The 14,086-nt window shown below is 36.3% G+C and overlaps 1 protein-coding gene across 6 annotated transcripts in view; it reads left to right on the forward strand.

The window, feature by feature from the left end:
* NEK1 (NIMA related kinase 1) overlaps positions 1 to 14,086 on the forward strand; it is a 191,234-nt gene that overhangs the window by 152,993 nt on the left and 24,155 nt on the right. For 3 of the 6 annotated variants that reach the window (XM_036240045.1, XM_036240044.1, XM_036240047.1), the window contains 4 exons: positions 2,318 to 2,494; positions 7,173 to 7,293; positions 9,435 to 9,520; positions 10,393 to 10,640. In XM_036240045.1, the coding sequence (XP_036095938.1) occupies positions 2,318 to 2,494; positions 7,173 to 7,293; positions 9,435 to 9,520; positions 10,393 to 10,640 (632 nt within the window). Of the gene's footprint in view, positions 1 to 2,317; positions 2,495 to 7,172; positions 7,294 to 9,394; positions 9,521 to 10,392; positions 10,641 to 14,086 lie in introns of those variants that run through there. The other 3 variants (XR_004956413.1, XR_004956412.1, XM_036240046.1) reach the window with 3 other exon arrangements.

A 14,086-nucleotide genomic window follows, 5' to 3' on the forward strand; every position in this document is an offset into this window, starting at 1 on the left:
TTGTTTGTTTGTTTTTAATCCTCACCCGAGGACATTTTTCAATATTTTGTTCAGATAGCGTGGGAGGGGGAGAGAGAGAGAGAGAAAGGGACACCTCAAGTGGTTGCCACCCACACGACCCAACCAAGACCCGGGACAAATTGCAACTGAGGTACGTGCCCTTGGCGGGAACTGAACCGCGGTCTCTCCGGACCGCAAGCCAACGCTCTAATCCCTGAGCCAAACCGGCCAGGACTTGTTTTTAATTATACATTTTTTACTTACCCCTTTGTTGTGGTTCTATAGATTATAATTTGTATACTTATTTAATTCTACCATAAGGCTCATTTAAATATACCTTAATTTAGTATTTATGTCCCTTCTCAAACCATGCATGTTCTTTGTAACAATATCACTCTTGTATTCCTGTCCATCCTTTTATACTATTGTTATTATGTATTTTATTTTCAGATATCTTATGTAGCTCATAGATATTATTATTATTATTATTGCTAAGCAACCAGTATTCATTTAAATTTACTCAAATTTCATTATTTACAATGCTCTTTATTTCTTCCTGAAGTTATGTAATTCCATTTGATATATTTTTCCTTTATTTATTTCAATATTTATTTAGATTATTATTTTTAAAAATTTTTATTTATTGATTTGAGAAAGACAGGAAGGGGAGAGAAAGAGAGTCATTGATTTATTGTTCCACTTATTTATGCATTCATTTATTCTTGTATGTGCCCTGACCAGGGATAAAATGAGCAATCTTGGTGTATTAGGACCATGCTCTGACCAACTGAGCTACCCATCCAGGGATGTTTTTTTCTTTTTACTGCATTTGTTAGACTCTGCAAAGCAATCTTTAATAATGATGCTATCTGGCATTCTTGTTTCTGATTTCAGTAGACATGATTTATATCAGAACAATAAGGCTAAAGGAGCAAAAACACAAATGCGGCCTCTACCACGCTCAATTTGGGGCAGGGGGCTTGGTGAAGGGAAGATATTTAAAACATGAGTAGCACTGTAGTTTTGTTCTCTATTGACTAGCAAGAAGTAAGAGGTAAAACAACTAACAAATACCTATACACAACTTTTTCCCCGGAAATTAATGGAATCAGGGGCGGTTCCTGCTAACTCAGTGATTTAGTATGACCGTAGGCAACACAAAGGGCCCAGTTGGATTGAAATCAAGACCAATAAGCAAGGTTCTCTGTTTTTCTCCAACCAGTTAAGCCATGTGTGTACAGACATAGTAGGCAGAAAATTGAATTTATGCAGGGTTGGGATTTTGCCATGGGATGAATTGAGGATTTATTCAAGAGAATGATTATAATTATGTACTTTAGAAGGATTTTAATGGGGATGATGGGGGAAAAAAACATGGTAGGTACTGACAGAGTAACATTTTTTAGAATTGGGGTAATAGACAGAAATAGGGTATTAGAAATTAAAAGGTAGAATATTTAACATTGAACATTTTGAGGAGCTGTGATTAATGATAAAATCTCCAAGATATGACTATTGAAATGATTGAAGTGTGGTGAATATAAGATCATTGGAGAGGGACTGAGAAGCCCAGATATTGCAAGGATTATTGATGTAGATATAGAAATCAACTAAATCAATTAAGACAGAATTAGTGTCGGGAAGATCTGATAGTGAGCTAGAAAGTAACATCTTCAGAGAATGAATGGGAGAGACTTGGGGTCTTGTAAATAACTGCAGTGAGTTGTTCTGAGGTAAATCCATTTTCTCCTGGCATCAATTAAAAAGTATGAGAGTTTCTGAGCAACGAGAAGTAATTAGCACATACCAGAAACAAACAAAAGCAGTTAATTAATAATTTCAAAAATACCATTCTAATACATATATATTAGTTTTACTAAAAGGAAAAAGAAACCATTTATTGACCACCCTAGAAATCATTATGTGTAATTAAAATAAAATTTGGCTATCAGCCCAGCCATTGTGGCTCAGTGGATTGAGTGTTGTCTCATGGGTGAGAGGTCCTGGTTCGATTCTGGTCAGGGCACATGCCTGGGTTTCGGCTCTATCCCCAGCAGGGGGTGTGCAGGAGGCAGCCAATCAATGTTTCTCGCTCACATCAATGTTTCTATCTCTTCCTTCCCCTCTCTCTAAAAAAGTCAATAAAAACATATTTTTTTAAAATGTGGCTATCATGCACCTTAATTAATTATTAATTTCTAATGTATAACAGAGCTTAACCAGGTATAAGAATGCAATTTTTGAACTTTGCTCTGAATGCTGTTACAGGTAAAATTGAAGTCACTTTAAATGATTTTTTTCTTTTTTATTTTTTCAGAGATTTCTCCTGAAGGGGAGAAGTACAAACCCTTAATTTCTGAAGAAGAAGAAGAAAAATGTATTTCACTTCAAATGATTCCATCAGCTACTGTTGATTCTGCTGTTGAGACAAACAGTCCAAAGTTTAGGGAGCTATCTCCACAGATATCATTGAAACCAGAAGGAAATCTGGATGGTATGTGTTGATGGATCAAAATGAGCTATGATTTCATTTAATAATATTTTAATTTCTCTTTATAAACAAATCATCAAAATATGTGCATGTGTTTAGTGAGTCATCTCAAATTAGGTTCATATCTTTATACATTAGTAACTGGTCTGGTTTTTTAATTGCCACACAACAGATCATCCCAAAACTTTGTGTTAACAACCATTTTATTATATCTCATAATTTTTGTGTCAGGAATTGAGTCAAGGCTTGGCTAATGTGATTTTTTTTTAATCCATGTGCTTTTGTCTGTGGGTTATCTTGGAATCAGCTGGCATCCAGGATGGTCCGACAGCTCCAAAATGGCTTAAATAACAGGAAGGCGGGGCTAAGCTGGCCCCTCCCCCTCTGCATGTAGCTTCCAGGACTTTCTGTGCACTCTTTCCAGCAAGATAGTCTGACTTTTTATATGGTGGCCCAGGGCTCACAGATACTTAGGTAAAAGCTACTTGTACTCTTAAAAGCTAGTTTCAGAACTGTCACCTTTTCACTTCTGTCATACTTCCTTGGTCAAGGCAGTCAACCAGCCTAGATTCACAAGGAGGAAAAACACCTCTCAAAGGTAAGAATGTTAAAGAATTTGTAGCCATCTAAAACCTACCATAGTCGGCTGTTTGACCAAAATACATGTGCCCCTTCTCAAAGCCTCATCTTATTATGACATTGGCTCAAAGTCTAAAGATGTTATCAATGTCAGACCTATGTACAGTTCTTTCAGTACAGGTACTATCTGATAATTAGAAAAGAAAGTTACTTGCCTTCCATATACCTAATATATAATGGTGAAACAGGAATAGACTCCTTTTCAGAAACAAGAGAAATGGGAAGTATGTAGTGATCATTGGTCCATAGACGTTCTGGAGTCCAGCCAGAAGCAGCACTGTCGACTTGCTTCCCTTGCTCCAGAAGTTGGTGTCCTTAAGGACTCTTCTCTTTTGAACTGTTTCTTTCCCTGGCGGTGCTTCTGCTAGAAGAGTTTTCTTAATTTTGTGGCGTTTTATATGAATATTATTGACATCCATTACATTTGACAAAAGTACTTTATTTGTTTGAAAACTAGTCCTTCTCTACATTGAGTTGCTTGTGAGATTCTGTGAGACAGTGTACTTGAGATTTATAAAAACCTTTTGTCCAGCAAATAGCATCTGTGATACATGCCTTTAAATCTTTCTCTGCCATAACAGATTTTATGGTCACACCTTTGTTGTTGTTGTTAATCCTCACCCAAAGATATTCTTCCATTGATTTTTAGAGAGAGAAGGAGGGAGAGAGAGACACACCAATTGGTTGCCTCCCCCAGGACCTCAACCAGGGCTGAGGATCAAACCTGCAACCCAGGCACATGCCCTTGACCAGGAATCAAACCCACGACCCTTTGGTCCATGGGCCCATGCTTCAACCAGTAAGCCCAATTGGCCAGGGTGTAGTCACACCTTTTACTTCATCTTTCCCAAGACCATATTTTACTGCCCTAAATTTTATGTTGTTTGTTGTTATTTTGTTTTTGGTTTTGTGTGTGTATGTGTTTGCAGCAAAGCAAGCAAGAATTTATTGGAACAAGGAAGGGCTTAGCATAGAAGGAGCAACAGGAGAGCCCAGGCTGGGCTGCTTTGGCTCACTGGGAAGTCAGAGAAAAGGTGCCTCAGAGACAGGTTCTGGGTTAGCCCGGGATGAGCCGCCACTGCCCATTGCTCCCCTGGTTGCAAGTCTCATGGGGACTCTTAGAGTTTAGGAGAGGTACACCTGTGGGGAAAGAACAGGGGGGAAAGGGAAGGCATTGGTGTTCTCCCCAGGGGAAGACCTCGCCTCATGTTTGTCTTGAGGCCATGTCTTCCCTTGAGAAACTTGTTGCCTAGAAGGAATTATCTTGGGTTTTCTCTTCTGAGTTCTCATAAACTAAACAGTTCTTTCTTCAATCAGTCTCTCTCTTGTACTTTATCAGAGACTACTAGAAAACCTAGCTGGCACTTTTAACATTCTACTTACATAGCTCCTTAGCTAGATCATGGAGTCTGTTAAGTACATTTTCTACTGTCCTTGTTTTCACAGGTACCAAATTTTCTGCTGCTTTATAACAAGAATCCCCTTTCTCCACCCTCCAATAACTTTTTTCCACTGGCCAGTCTCTCACCAACAGTCTCTTTGAAGCCCTTTTCACTTCTGCCTATTGCTCAGTTCCAAAGCCAGTGCTCATGGTTTAGGCTTTTGTTATGTCAGCATCCCCATTTTCAGGTATGAAATTCTGTTTCAGTTATCTATTCATGCAAAACAAACTATTCCCCAAACTTAGTGGCTTAAAATTACTATTATATTTTATCTGTCACTTTTATGAGTTAGGAGTTGTGCAGGTTCTTCTCTGCCATGTGGCATCAACTGGTACCACTCAGTGGTATTCATCTGTCAGCTGGGCTTATCTGGAAGGGTGGAAGATGATGTCACTCCTTGTCTAGGCAGAGCTTGGCTGGGCCCACTCAGCTGGGTTCCTTTTCTTCATTTTAGTCTCATGGCCTTGCCATGTGCTCTTTCCTGAATAGTTAAGCTTCTTTCATGATGGCTTTGGCTTCCAGATACCTAGGTGGACAATGCCAGTTCTCTGAAAGGCTAGATCTAGAACTCACATAGTAACATTTCAACTGTACTCAATTGGTCAAGGCAATCACAGTGCTGGCCCAGACTCACGGGGAGGGAAAACAGAGGCCCCTTCTAGATCAGACAAATGTCAGAGACTTGCTGTATGTGTGACCGTATTTTATTTACCACAGTAACATCATAGTCTTATTCACTAGAATCATCATTAGTAGGAATCTTAAGCCTTTCTTTAAAAAGAAAAAAAATACTGTAAGGCATAGAATAGAGGCTGTATAGCCGAGTGCAAGGGTCAGCAAATTTTTTCTAAAGAGAGCCACATAGTAAATATTTTAGACTTTGCAAGCAAAACTATCACAAATCTAGTTTGTAGAATAAGTCAATGTTATATAGCTTAAGGTACTAGAGAACAATTGTTCATTAAAAAGTAAATAAGAAGGATTCCACCAAGTGCTCACCTTGTATGAGTGACCCAAAAAAAGTTATTTGAATAAAAGATAAAAACTTTAAGGATTGAGCACCGGCCGGTTTTCCCAGTGGTTAGAGCATCAGCCCACAGACCAGAGGGTCCTGGGTTCAGTTCCTGCTAAGGGCACGTACCTTGGTTGCAGTTTGTCCCTGGCCCCGGTTGGGGTTGTGTCAGTGGTGATCACTCGATGTGTCTCTTTCACGTCGATGTTTCTCTCTCTCCCTTCCTCTCTCCCTCCCGCTCTATTTGAAGATAAATGCAAAAATGTCCTCGGGTAAGGATAAAAAAACTTTAAGAATTGATATAATATCAGTTATCTTTCTAAATAAGATAGCTAATTGGAAACATTTAAAATCTAGAAGGAAAGAATATCTGAATTTCAGGAAAAAAGAGGGGGTGATGGCTTAAAGAAGATAGCCTTGATCTCTGAATTGGAGGTTAGGGTAGTTGACAAAGAAAGAAAGAAAAGTGCTTCTCACCACTGTTTATTTTCAGAAAAGCTCAACCAGATGAAACACCAGCCACTGCCAGAAAACAGAGGTAGTATTCTGGTTTTCCATTGTTTGAAGGTCTAGGAAATTATATTCAGTGCACTTCAATTATGTTTTCAGTCATTGTAAAAGTCTAGGTAATAGGATTTTTCCCTTTTTTGGTTGTTAAAAGATAGATTTTGATGATTGAACTTTCCTGTGAGTTACTAATCCGTGATATTATAATTTATTCCTCTTCCTTGTTTCTAACCACAGATACTATTATTTTAAAACTAATTTTTATATCTTCTTTTTTAAAAATATGTTTTTATTGATTTTTAGAGAGAGGAAGGAAGAGAGATAGAAACATCAATGTGAGAAACATCTATCGGTTGCCTTCTGCACACCTCCTGCTGGGGATCGAGCCCACAACCCCGGCATGTGCCCTGACCAGGACTCAGACCAGGACCTCTCAATCCATGGGACCATGCTCAATCCACTGAGCTACACTGGCCGGGCTAATTTTTATACCTTCTATAAAACAATTTCCACATTACTGAAATTGTAAGGAAGAGAAAATTTTATATACTAATAAAAATTCAGTGTACAATATTTCTTTTTAGTATTTTTATTGCAGTGAAAAATGCAAAAGGAAAACTATCATTTCAAAAGCAGCTAAACTAGAGTTAGTACAACAGTAAGATTAAAGATCTATAAATAAGCCCTGGCCAGTTTGGTTCAGTGGTTAGAGCGTTGACCCGTGGACTGTAGAGTCCCAGGTTCGGTTCTCACTAAGGGCACGTACCTCAGTTGTGGTTTGTCCCCGGCCCCGGTTGGGGTCATGAGGGCGGCAGTCAGTCAGTGTGTCTCTCACACATCAATGTTTCTCTCTCTCTCTTCCTCCCTCTCTCCTTCCTGCTCTATCTGAAGACAAAATGCAAAAATGTCCTCAGGTGAGGAAATAAATAAATAAATATCTATAGATAAAACATTTACTTTTTCCTGTTATAATTAATATATTAGACTAAAACTGGGTAATGATAATTTATAGAAATGTATTCTATTTTCTCTAAACTAGTTTTGCTTTAAGATATGTTTTTATTATGTTTTTGCTTTTCAGAACCTGATGACTTGGACACAGAAGTTCTACAAGAGCCAAGTGGAGCAAACAAAGATGGTAGCTTACCTTGCCCTGTTATCGACGGGTGGATTAGTGAGATTAAAGAAACAAAGGAAAATGAGTATGTTACCTCTTTTTTCTTGCATGTCAAAACCTGGGTTCATTTTGTAATTCCCTTTTAAGAAATACTGTAATAATCTAATTTTATACTGTAAACTATTTTTATAATACCTTATAAAATAATTTAATATTTGGATATTACATCAATGTGGTTCAGAAATAAAGTATATAAAGACATACAGTAAAAAGTATCTTTTCCACCTCTATCCCCATGTAGCAAAATCGCACTCTCTCCTCCTTGCAGATATTTTTGTTGTTGTTAATCCTCACCCAACGATATTTTCCCATTGATTTTTAGATGAAGAGGGAGGGAGGATGAGAGATATATAGAGAGAGAAACATCAATGTAAGAGAGACACATCCATTGGCTGCCTCCCTCATGAGCCAGGGATCGAACCTGCAACATAGGTATGTACTCTTACCATGAATCAAACAGAAAATCAAACCCTCAACTCTTTGGTCTGCAGGTCAACGCTTTAATGAATGAGCCACACCAGCCAGGGCAAAACTACTTAGATTTGAGATGGATTAAAAGTATTAAAAAAATAGCCCTGGCCAGTTTAGCTCAGCGGTTAGAGCATTGGCCTGCGGTCTGGAGAGACCCAGGTTCGGTTCCCGCTAAGGGCATGTACCTCGGTTGCAGTTTGTCCCTGGCCTTGGTGGGTTGTCCCTTTCACATTGATGTTTCACTCTCTCTCTCTCTCTCCCTCCCACTCTATCTGAACAAAATATAAAAAAAAAAAAAAAAGTCCTCGGGTGAGGGTAAAAAAATAAATAAATAAATAAAAACTGCCTATAAATCAAACCCCCAGATATAAAATACTGGTACCTTTTGGAATATATTCTTCTAGTCCAGTGATTTTTCAACCCTTTTCATCTCATGACACATATAAACTAATTACTAAAATTCTGTAGCACACCAAAAAACATATTTTTGGCCTATCTGACTAAAAAAAAAATAGGTATAATTTTGATTCCTTCACACCAGATGGCTTTTGTTGTGTTGGCTGTTGTCATTTATTTTTACTTGACAATCTAAGGGAAAAGAGGTCAGTGCCCCTGACTAAATAATCAGATATTGCATGTTTTAAAATATTTTGCAGCACACTGGTAGAAAATATCTGTTGTAATCTTTAAATTTATGTTAAAAAATATACATTTATTTAATTTCCAGCTATGTTAAAATAAAAATTGATTTCTTCTTTACCTTTGGTCCTCAATTCACTCCCTATGAGGGTTAAAACGTTTTTGTTCATATCTTTCTACTCTTTTCACTTTGCTACACACCATTTTTTCAAAATCTAACCTAATACCATTTAATACAAATTGGGCCCTGGCTGGTTTGGCTCAGCGGTTAGAGCATAGGCCCACAGACCAATGAGTCATGCGTGCGATTACAGTCAAGGGTACATACCTTGGTTGCAGTTTGTCCCCAGCCCTGGTCGGGTCATGTGGGAGACAGCCAGTCAGTGTGTGTCTGTCACATTGATGTTTCTCTCTGTCTCTCTCTCTCTCCCTTCCTCCCACTCTATCTAATGATAAATAGAAAAATACCCTTGGGTGAAGAATAAAAAAAATGCAAATTGGCCTATAAATTCTTTGTTTTACTTAATAATATATTTTGACTATCATACCATATCAGTTCATATAGATGTCTGCTTCATTTTTTAAATAGCTATATGATATTTCATAGTATTACTATATCACAATTACTTTCTTCTCTGCTATTAAGGGGCATTTTGATTACTTGAAGTAGTTCTCAAACATTAGCAAGCAGTAGAATTGCTTTCACATTTGTTAAAATAAATTGCTTGACCTTATCCCCCAAAGTTTTTGATTAACAGGTGTATTGTGGGGACTGAGAATTTGCATTTCTAACAAGTTTCTGTGTGTGTTATCTGGGGGCCATACTTTGGGAATCACTGTTATAAGAAATGATGAGGCTGGTTTTTGTGAATGATTATGATTGGTAAATGTTTGAACGGGGTAAAAAATACACTGCTTATGAGAGAAAGTGTACATATAAGTGAGAAAAATATTTGAAGAGGGATCACAGCATGCTAGTAAACTTGAGTTCTATTTTTTTTTTTTTTTTTTTTGAGAGTGCTATTTCTAGTAAACTGGTTTATCTATATGTGGCAGATTAGAAGATAGGATCACCATTCAGCTAAATGAAGTTTCTGAAGATGGAATCTCAAATGTCGACCAACTTAGTGAAGTTCAAATAGGTAAGCAGCCTTGTATTGGTCTAATTGCTTTCTGGAAGGTTGTTAACACTAATTTGTTTTATTTGGGCAATATAGTAATAGAGAGTATTCCTTATCAGGCACCTCAATCATTTAAAATATGGCATAGACATAGAGCACTGGACTCTGCATTTAAAAACCTGGATTGTTTGACAATGTGAGCAATAAAACTTTTAGATCAGTTATTTTATTGAATGTTCAAAATGAAAAGAATTGCTTCCCAAAACTAAGCCAGTATACTAAGGACATTCAGTAAGTTGTTCTCTTATTTTCAGTAGTATTAATTAAAATATAAGAAGCATACTTTTTTATATCTAACCTATAGGAACAAAGATAAACCTAAACTAAATATGAGTGTATAAACAGTGTTTCTTCACATTTTCTTGCATTTGTGTGTACATTTTAGAATCTACAATGTGATGGAAGTATATCACATTAAATCTGCTTTCTGAAAATGAACACTGTATCCTGTTAAAGGTTATTTACAAGATAGTATAACAGCAGGTCCTCTAATAACAAACATTGTTTGGTTTTGATGTCATTTCTTTATAACATTGATGAGACATAGTAGGAACTTAACTCTTGTTTATATCAGCCTCTTGTAAAATTGGTTTTGTTATATGTCGTTTTGGTTAAAGTTGCAGAACCTATTGGCAACATTAGTTAGGTTTTACTGTATAGGTTTTGAGAATTACTGTATAGGTTTTGATTTTGTTTTTCTGATAGACATGAAGTTTTGGGGTGTTTTTTTTTTGCTAGAATTTGTATTAAATACTGTGACTTATCAATATAACTTAGAACTTTTATTCAAGTACTATATAGACTTATCGCATAATCTTTCCTTTATACCACAGAACCTGGAATAGATGATCCTCAGCACTCTAAAAGTGATGTAGATAAATCTATGCAGCCAGAACCATTTTTCCATAAAGTGGTTCATCCTGAACATTTGAATGTAGTGTCTCAAATTCAATCAATTCTTTATTCACCAGAAGAATCCTTTCCACTTCGATCTCGCTCTGATTCACCACCAAAAAATAAAAACAAGAATTCCTTGCTGATTGGGCTTTCAACTGGTTTATTTGATGCAAACAACCCAAAGGCAAGTATGCTCCTCACATGGAAAATGTTATTCATTTGGTAACATTGTTATGGATTAGTTTTCTTTGATAAACCATAATATTGAGTTTTAATCCTTTAAAGACACAAACACGTATATTCAGACACACATCAACAATTTACAAAAACAACAAAAAACCTGTTTTATCCTCTGAGATACTGAAAATAGTCACGACAAAGACTCTTTCATTGGCTCCCTGTTCAAGATTCTTTTTATAGGGTTTTCTTTTTATTTAGCAAAATATCCTTGTTACACCCTCTTTTCCACTACCCAATCCAACTTTCAATTTTAGTATGAAAGTAAGTTTAGGCAGTATATCTTAAATGGATAGAAGTGCCATATTGCCTAATTTGTACATAGAAAGATTAATAGATGTCCATATGTACTTTCTGATAAAAGTTTTTCAAACTTCTTTTCTCACTTGCTAAATATGTAAACATTTTTTCTTGATAAGAAATTAGAACATGATCTCTATAGAGAGTTTTAAAATACAAATGAAGAAAAAATCACATATCATTTTGTTATGTTACTTTTCATATATATAATTTTTATCTATATAACTTTTTACCAAAATAAGATATAGGCATATTCTTTCTCAACTGCTTTTCTATGTAGTATGTATTGTAATCTTATTACAAATATTACTACTACAAAAAAAGTATTTTTTCATATTGTTAAATAGTCTCTTATATTTAATGACCATAAATTCCATTTGTTCTGCTATATCATAATTTTTAAACCAATCTATTTAGGTTTGGGCCTTTACATTTCAATTTTTATGATCGCCACCCCCTACATCTGTGTCTTTGTACATATCCACAATTATTTCCATAAAATAAATATCTATAAGTGAAATTCAAAAAGTTATATATTTCCAGATTTCCCCAGCAAGAACAGTTTATTGCTCAGCTGGTGTGGCTCAGGTGGTTGGCATTCATTTTCCGCTCAGGGCACAGTCCCGGATTTCCTGCTCAGTCCCCAGTTGGGGTTGTGCAGGAGGCAGCTGATCAGTGTTTCTCTCTCACCGATGTTTCTATCTTTCTCTCCCTCTCCCTTCCTCTCTCAGAAATCAACAAAAACATATTAAAAAAAAAACAGTTTATAATGCCATCAATGGTATGTGAGAGTCTGTGCCCTAAATGGCACCAACTACTATCATTTACTTAAATATTGTGTGTTAAATGAATGAGTAATAATGTTAATTTTTTTAAACTTGTATTTCTATATTTCCCAGTAAGGTTTAACATTTTTTATATATTTATTTAGATATGAAATAATTGCCTGAATTCTTTTGTCCTTTATTGGTTTTTATTTTTATTTATTTTTTAATTTTTTTTATTGATTTGAGAGAGAGAGAGATTGAAACATCCATGAGAGAGAACATCTACTGTCCGCCTCCTGCACCCCCCCCCCCCCACTGGGAATTTGGCCCACAACCTGAGCATGTGCCCTGACCGGAAATCAAACTAGTGACCTCTTGGTGCATGGGTCGATGCTCAACCACTGAGCCACACCAGCTGGGCCCTTTATTGGTTTTTATTTATTTATTTTATCCTCACCCAAGGACATTTTTGCATTTATCTTCAAATAGAGTGGGAGGGAGAGAGGGAGGGAGGGGGGGAGAGAGAGAGAAACATTGACATGAAAGAGACAAATTGAGTGGTTGCCACCCACAGATCCCAGCTGGGGCAGGGACAAACTGCAACCGAGGTATGAGGTTCGTGCCCTTAGCGGGAACTGAACTTGGGCCTCTGTGGTCTGTGGGCCGACACTCTAACCACTGAGCCAGACTGGCCAGGGCCCTTCCTTGATTTTTCAATATGTCATTTTGATTTTCAAATTAATTTTCCAATTACATAAGTTTTTATTTTGTGTAGTATTTTTTTATGCTTATCTTAAGTGTAGATATTGCTAAATACTCTCATTTATCTAATAGATGTTCAAAGATATAAACTTGATGTATCCTTGATGGGACAGACAAGGATTGTCATATAACTCATGCACTTCCTTTTGTAGTAAAGATGTCTTTAGTCCAAAGCTTTTTAAAAACTCATTACTGTCTTTAAAGTTACTACTCCTTACATAATACATTCAATTATTTTCTTTTCTTTTGTGACCTTAGTTTTAGCCTCACTAGTTCTATAAATGTACTTTCTCTGGAAGTAAACACAGCACAGCAGATTTCATGTTAGAGGGAAAGGCAAGAAAAAAAATTAGAAAATCAAATCAATGTGTTGCCATTTCAGGCAAGGACAAAAACCATATTTACCTATTCCATAAATCTCTGAAATATGAGATTTCATCACTGGGCCAAAATAGTAAGTAATCATTTTATAATGATGGCCTTGAAAGATTTCTGTATAAAGTTCTTTTTTTAAAATGTTAAGTTACACTCTTTGTGTTATTTTTTTTATTAAAGGAACTCCATCTTGTGCTTTGGATCCTAACCTCTCTCACCTTCTGAAGAAATTCACTCCCTTTACTTTTATCATTCTAACCTGTATCATCACCTTCATCCTGTACAGTGGATTTCCTCACCATCATGTGTTGTTGACTCCCATCATAAATACGAACTCCATTTGAGCACATGCCCTCTAGCAACCACCTCATTTCTCTGATTCCTTCTAAACCAGACATCTTAAACATGCTGCATCTTTGCAGTCTCCACTTCCATTTGCTATCCTGTAAGTTCTAATACGGTTTTCAGCCCACTGCTTACTAAAATTGCTCTTGTCCAATCATCAATTACTGGTATCTTATCAAATTCTCTGTACCTTTTTCTCTCTCACCTTTCTTTACTTTTCTTCCTTCAGTAGACTTGATATATACTTTACTTTTTAAATCATTTTTCCTGTTGGCTTCCTTTATGTCATAATTTCCTAATTTTTCTCTATTCTCACAAGTCACTTTTGAATTTCCTCTGCTTGCAGCTGCTAGTATTAACAGATCTCTGTAAAAAAAAATGTGTGTTATGCCCTGGCCGGTTTGGCTCAGCGGTTGGAGTGTTGGCCTACAGACCAGAGAGTCCTGGGTTCGGTTTCCACTAGGGGCACGTACCAAAAAAAAACAAAACAAAAGAATGTGTGTTATTCTCTCACTGGGTGAAAAGTTCTGTGAATGTCAAGAATTAAGCAAATTGGTTGATTGTGTGGTCCAAGTCTTTATCTTTACTGATTTTTTGGTCTACTTTAAATATCAGTTGCTGAGAAAAGTAAATGGTAAATGTTAACTACACTTGTATAATTATTTTTACTTTCAGTTGTGTCAGTTTTTGTTCCATGTATTCTGAAGTTCTGCTATTGTGTGAATAAAAATTTAGTCTTGTTATGTCTTTTGGATAAATTAATGTTTACTATTAGGAAGTGTTCCTCTTTGATAGTATTATTCAAGTCTTCTATATCCTTACTGACTTTCTTTCTATTTATTTA

The sequence above is a fragment of the Molossus molossus genome, unplaced genomic scaffold, assembly GCF_014108415.1.
Source record: "Molossus molossus isolate mMolMol1 unplaced genomic scaffold, mMolMol1.p scaffold_m16_p_4, whole genome shotgun sequence".
In the NCBI taxonomy this organism is placed as follows: Eukaryota; Metazoa; Chordata; class Mammalia; order Chiroptera; family Molossidae; genus Molossus; species Molossus molossus.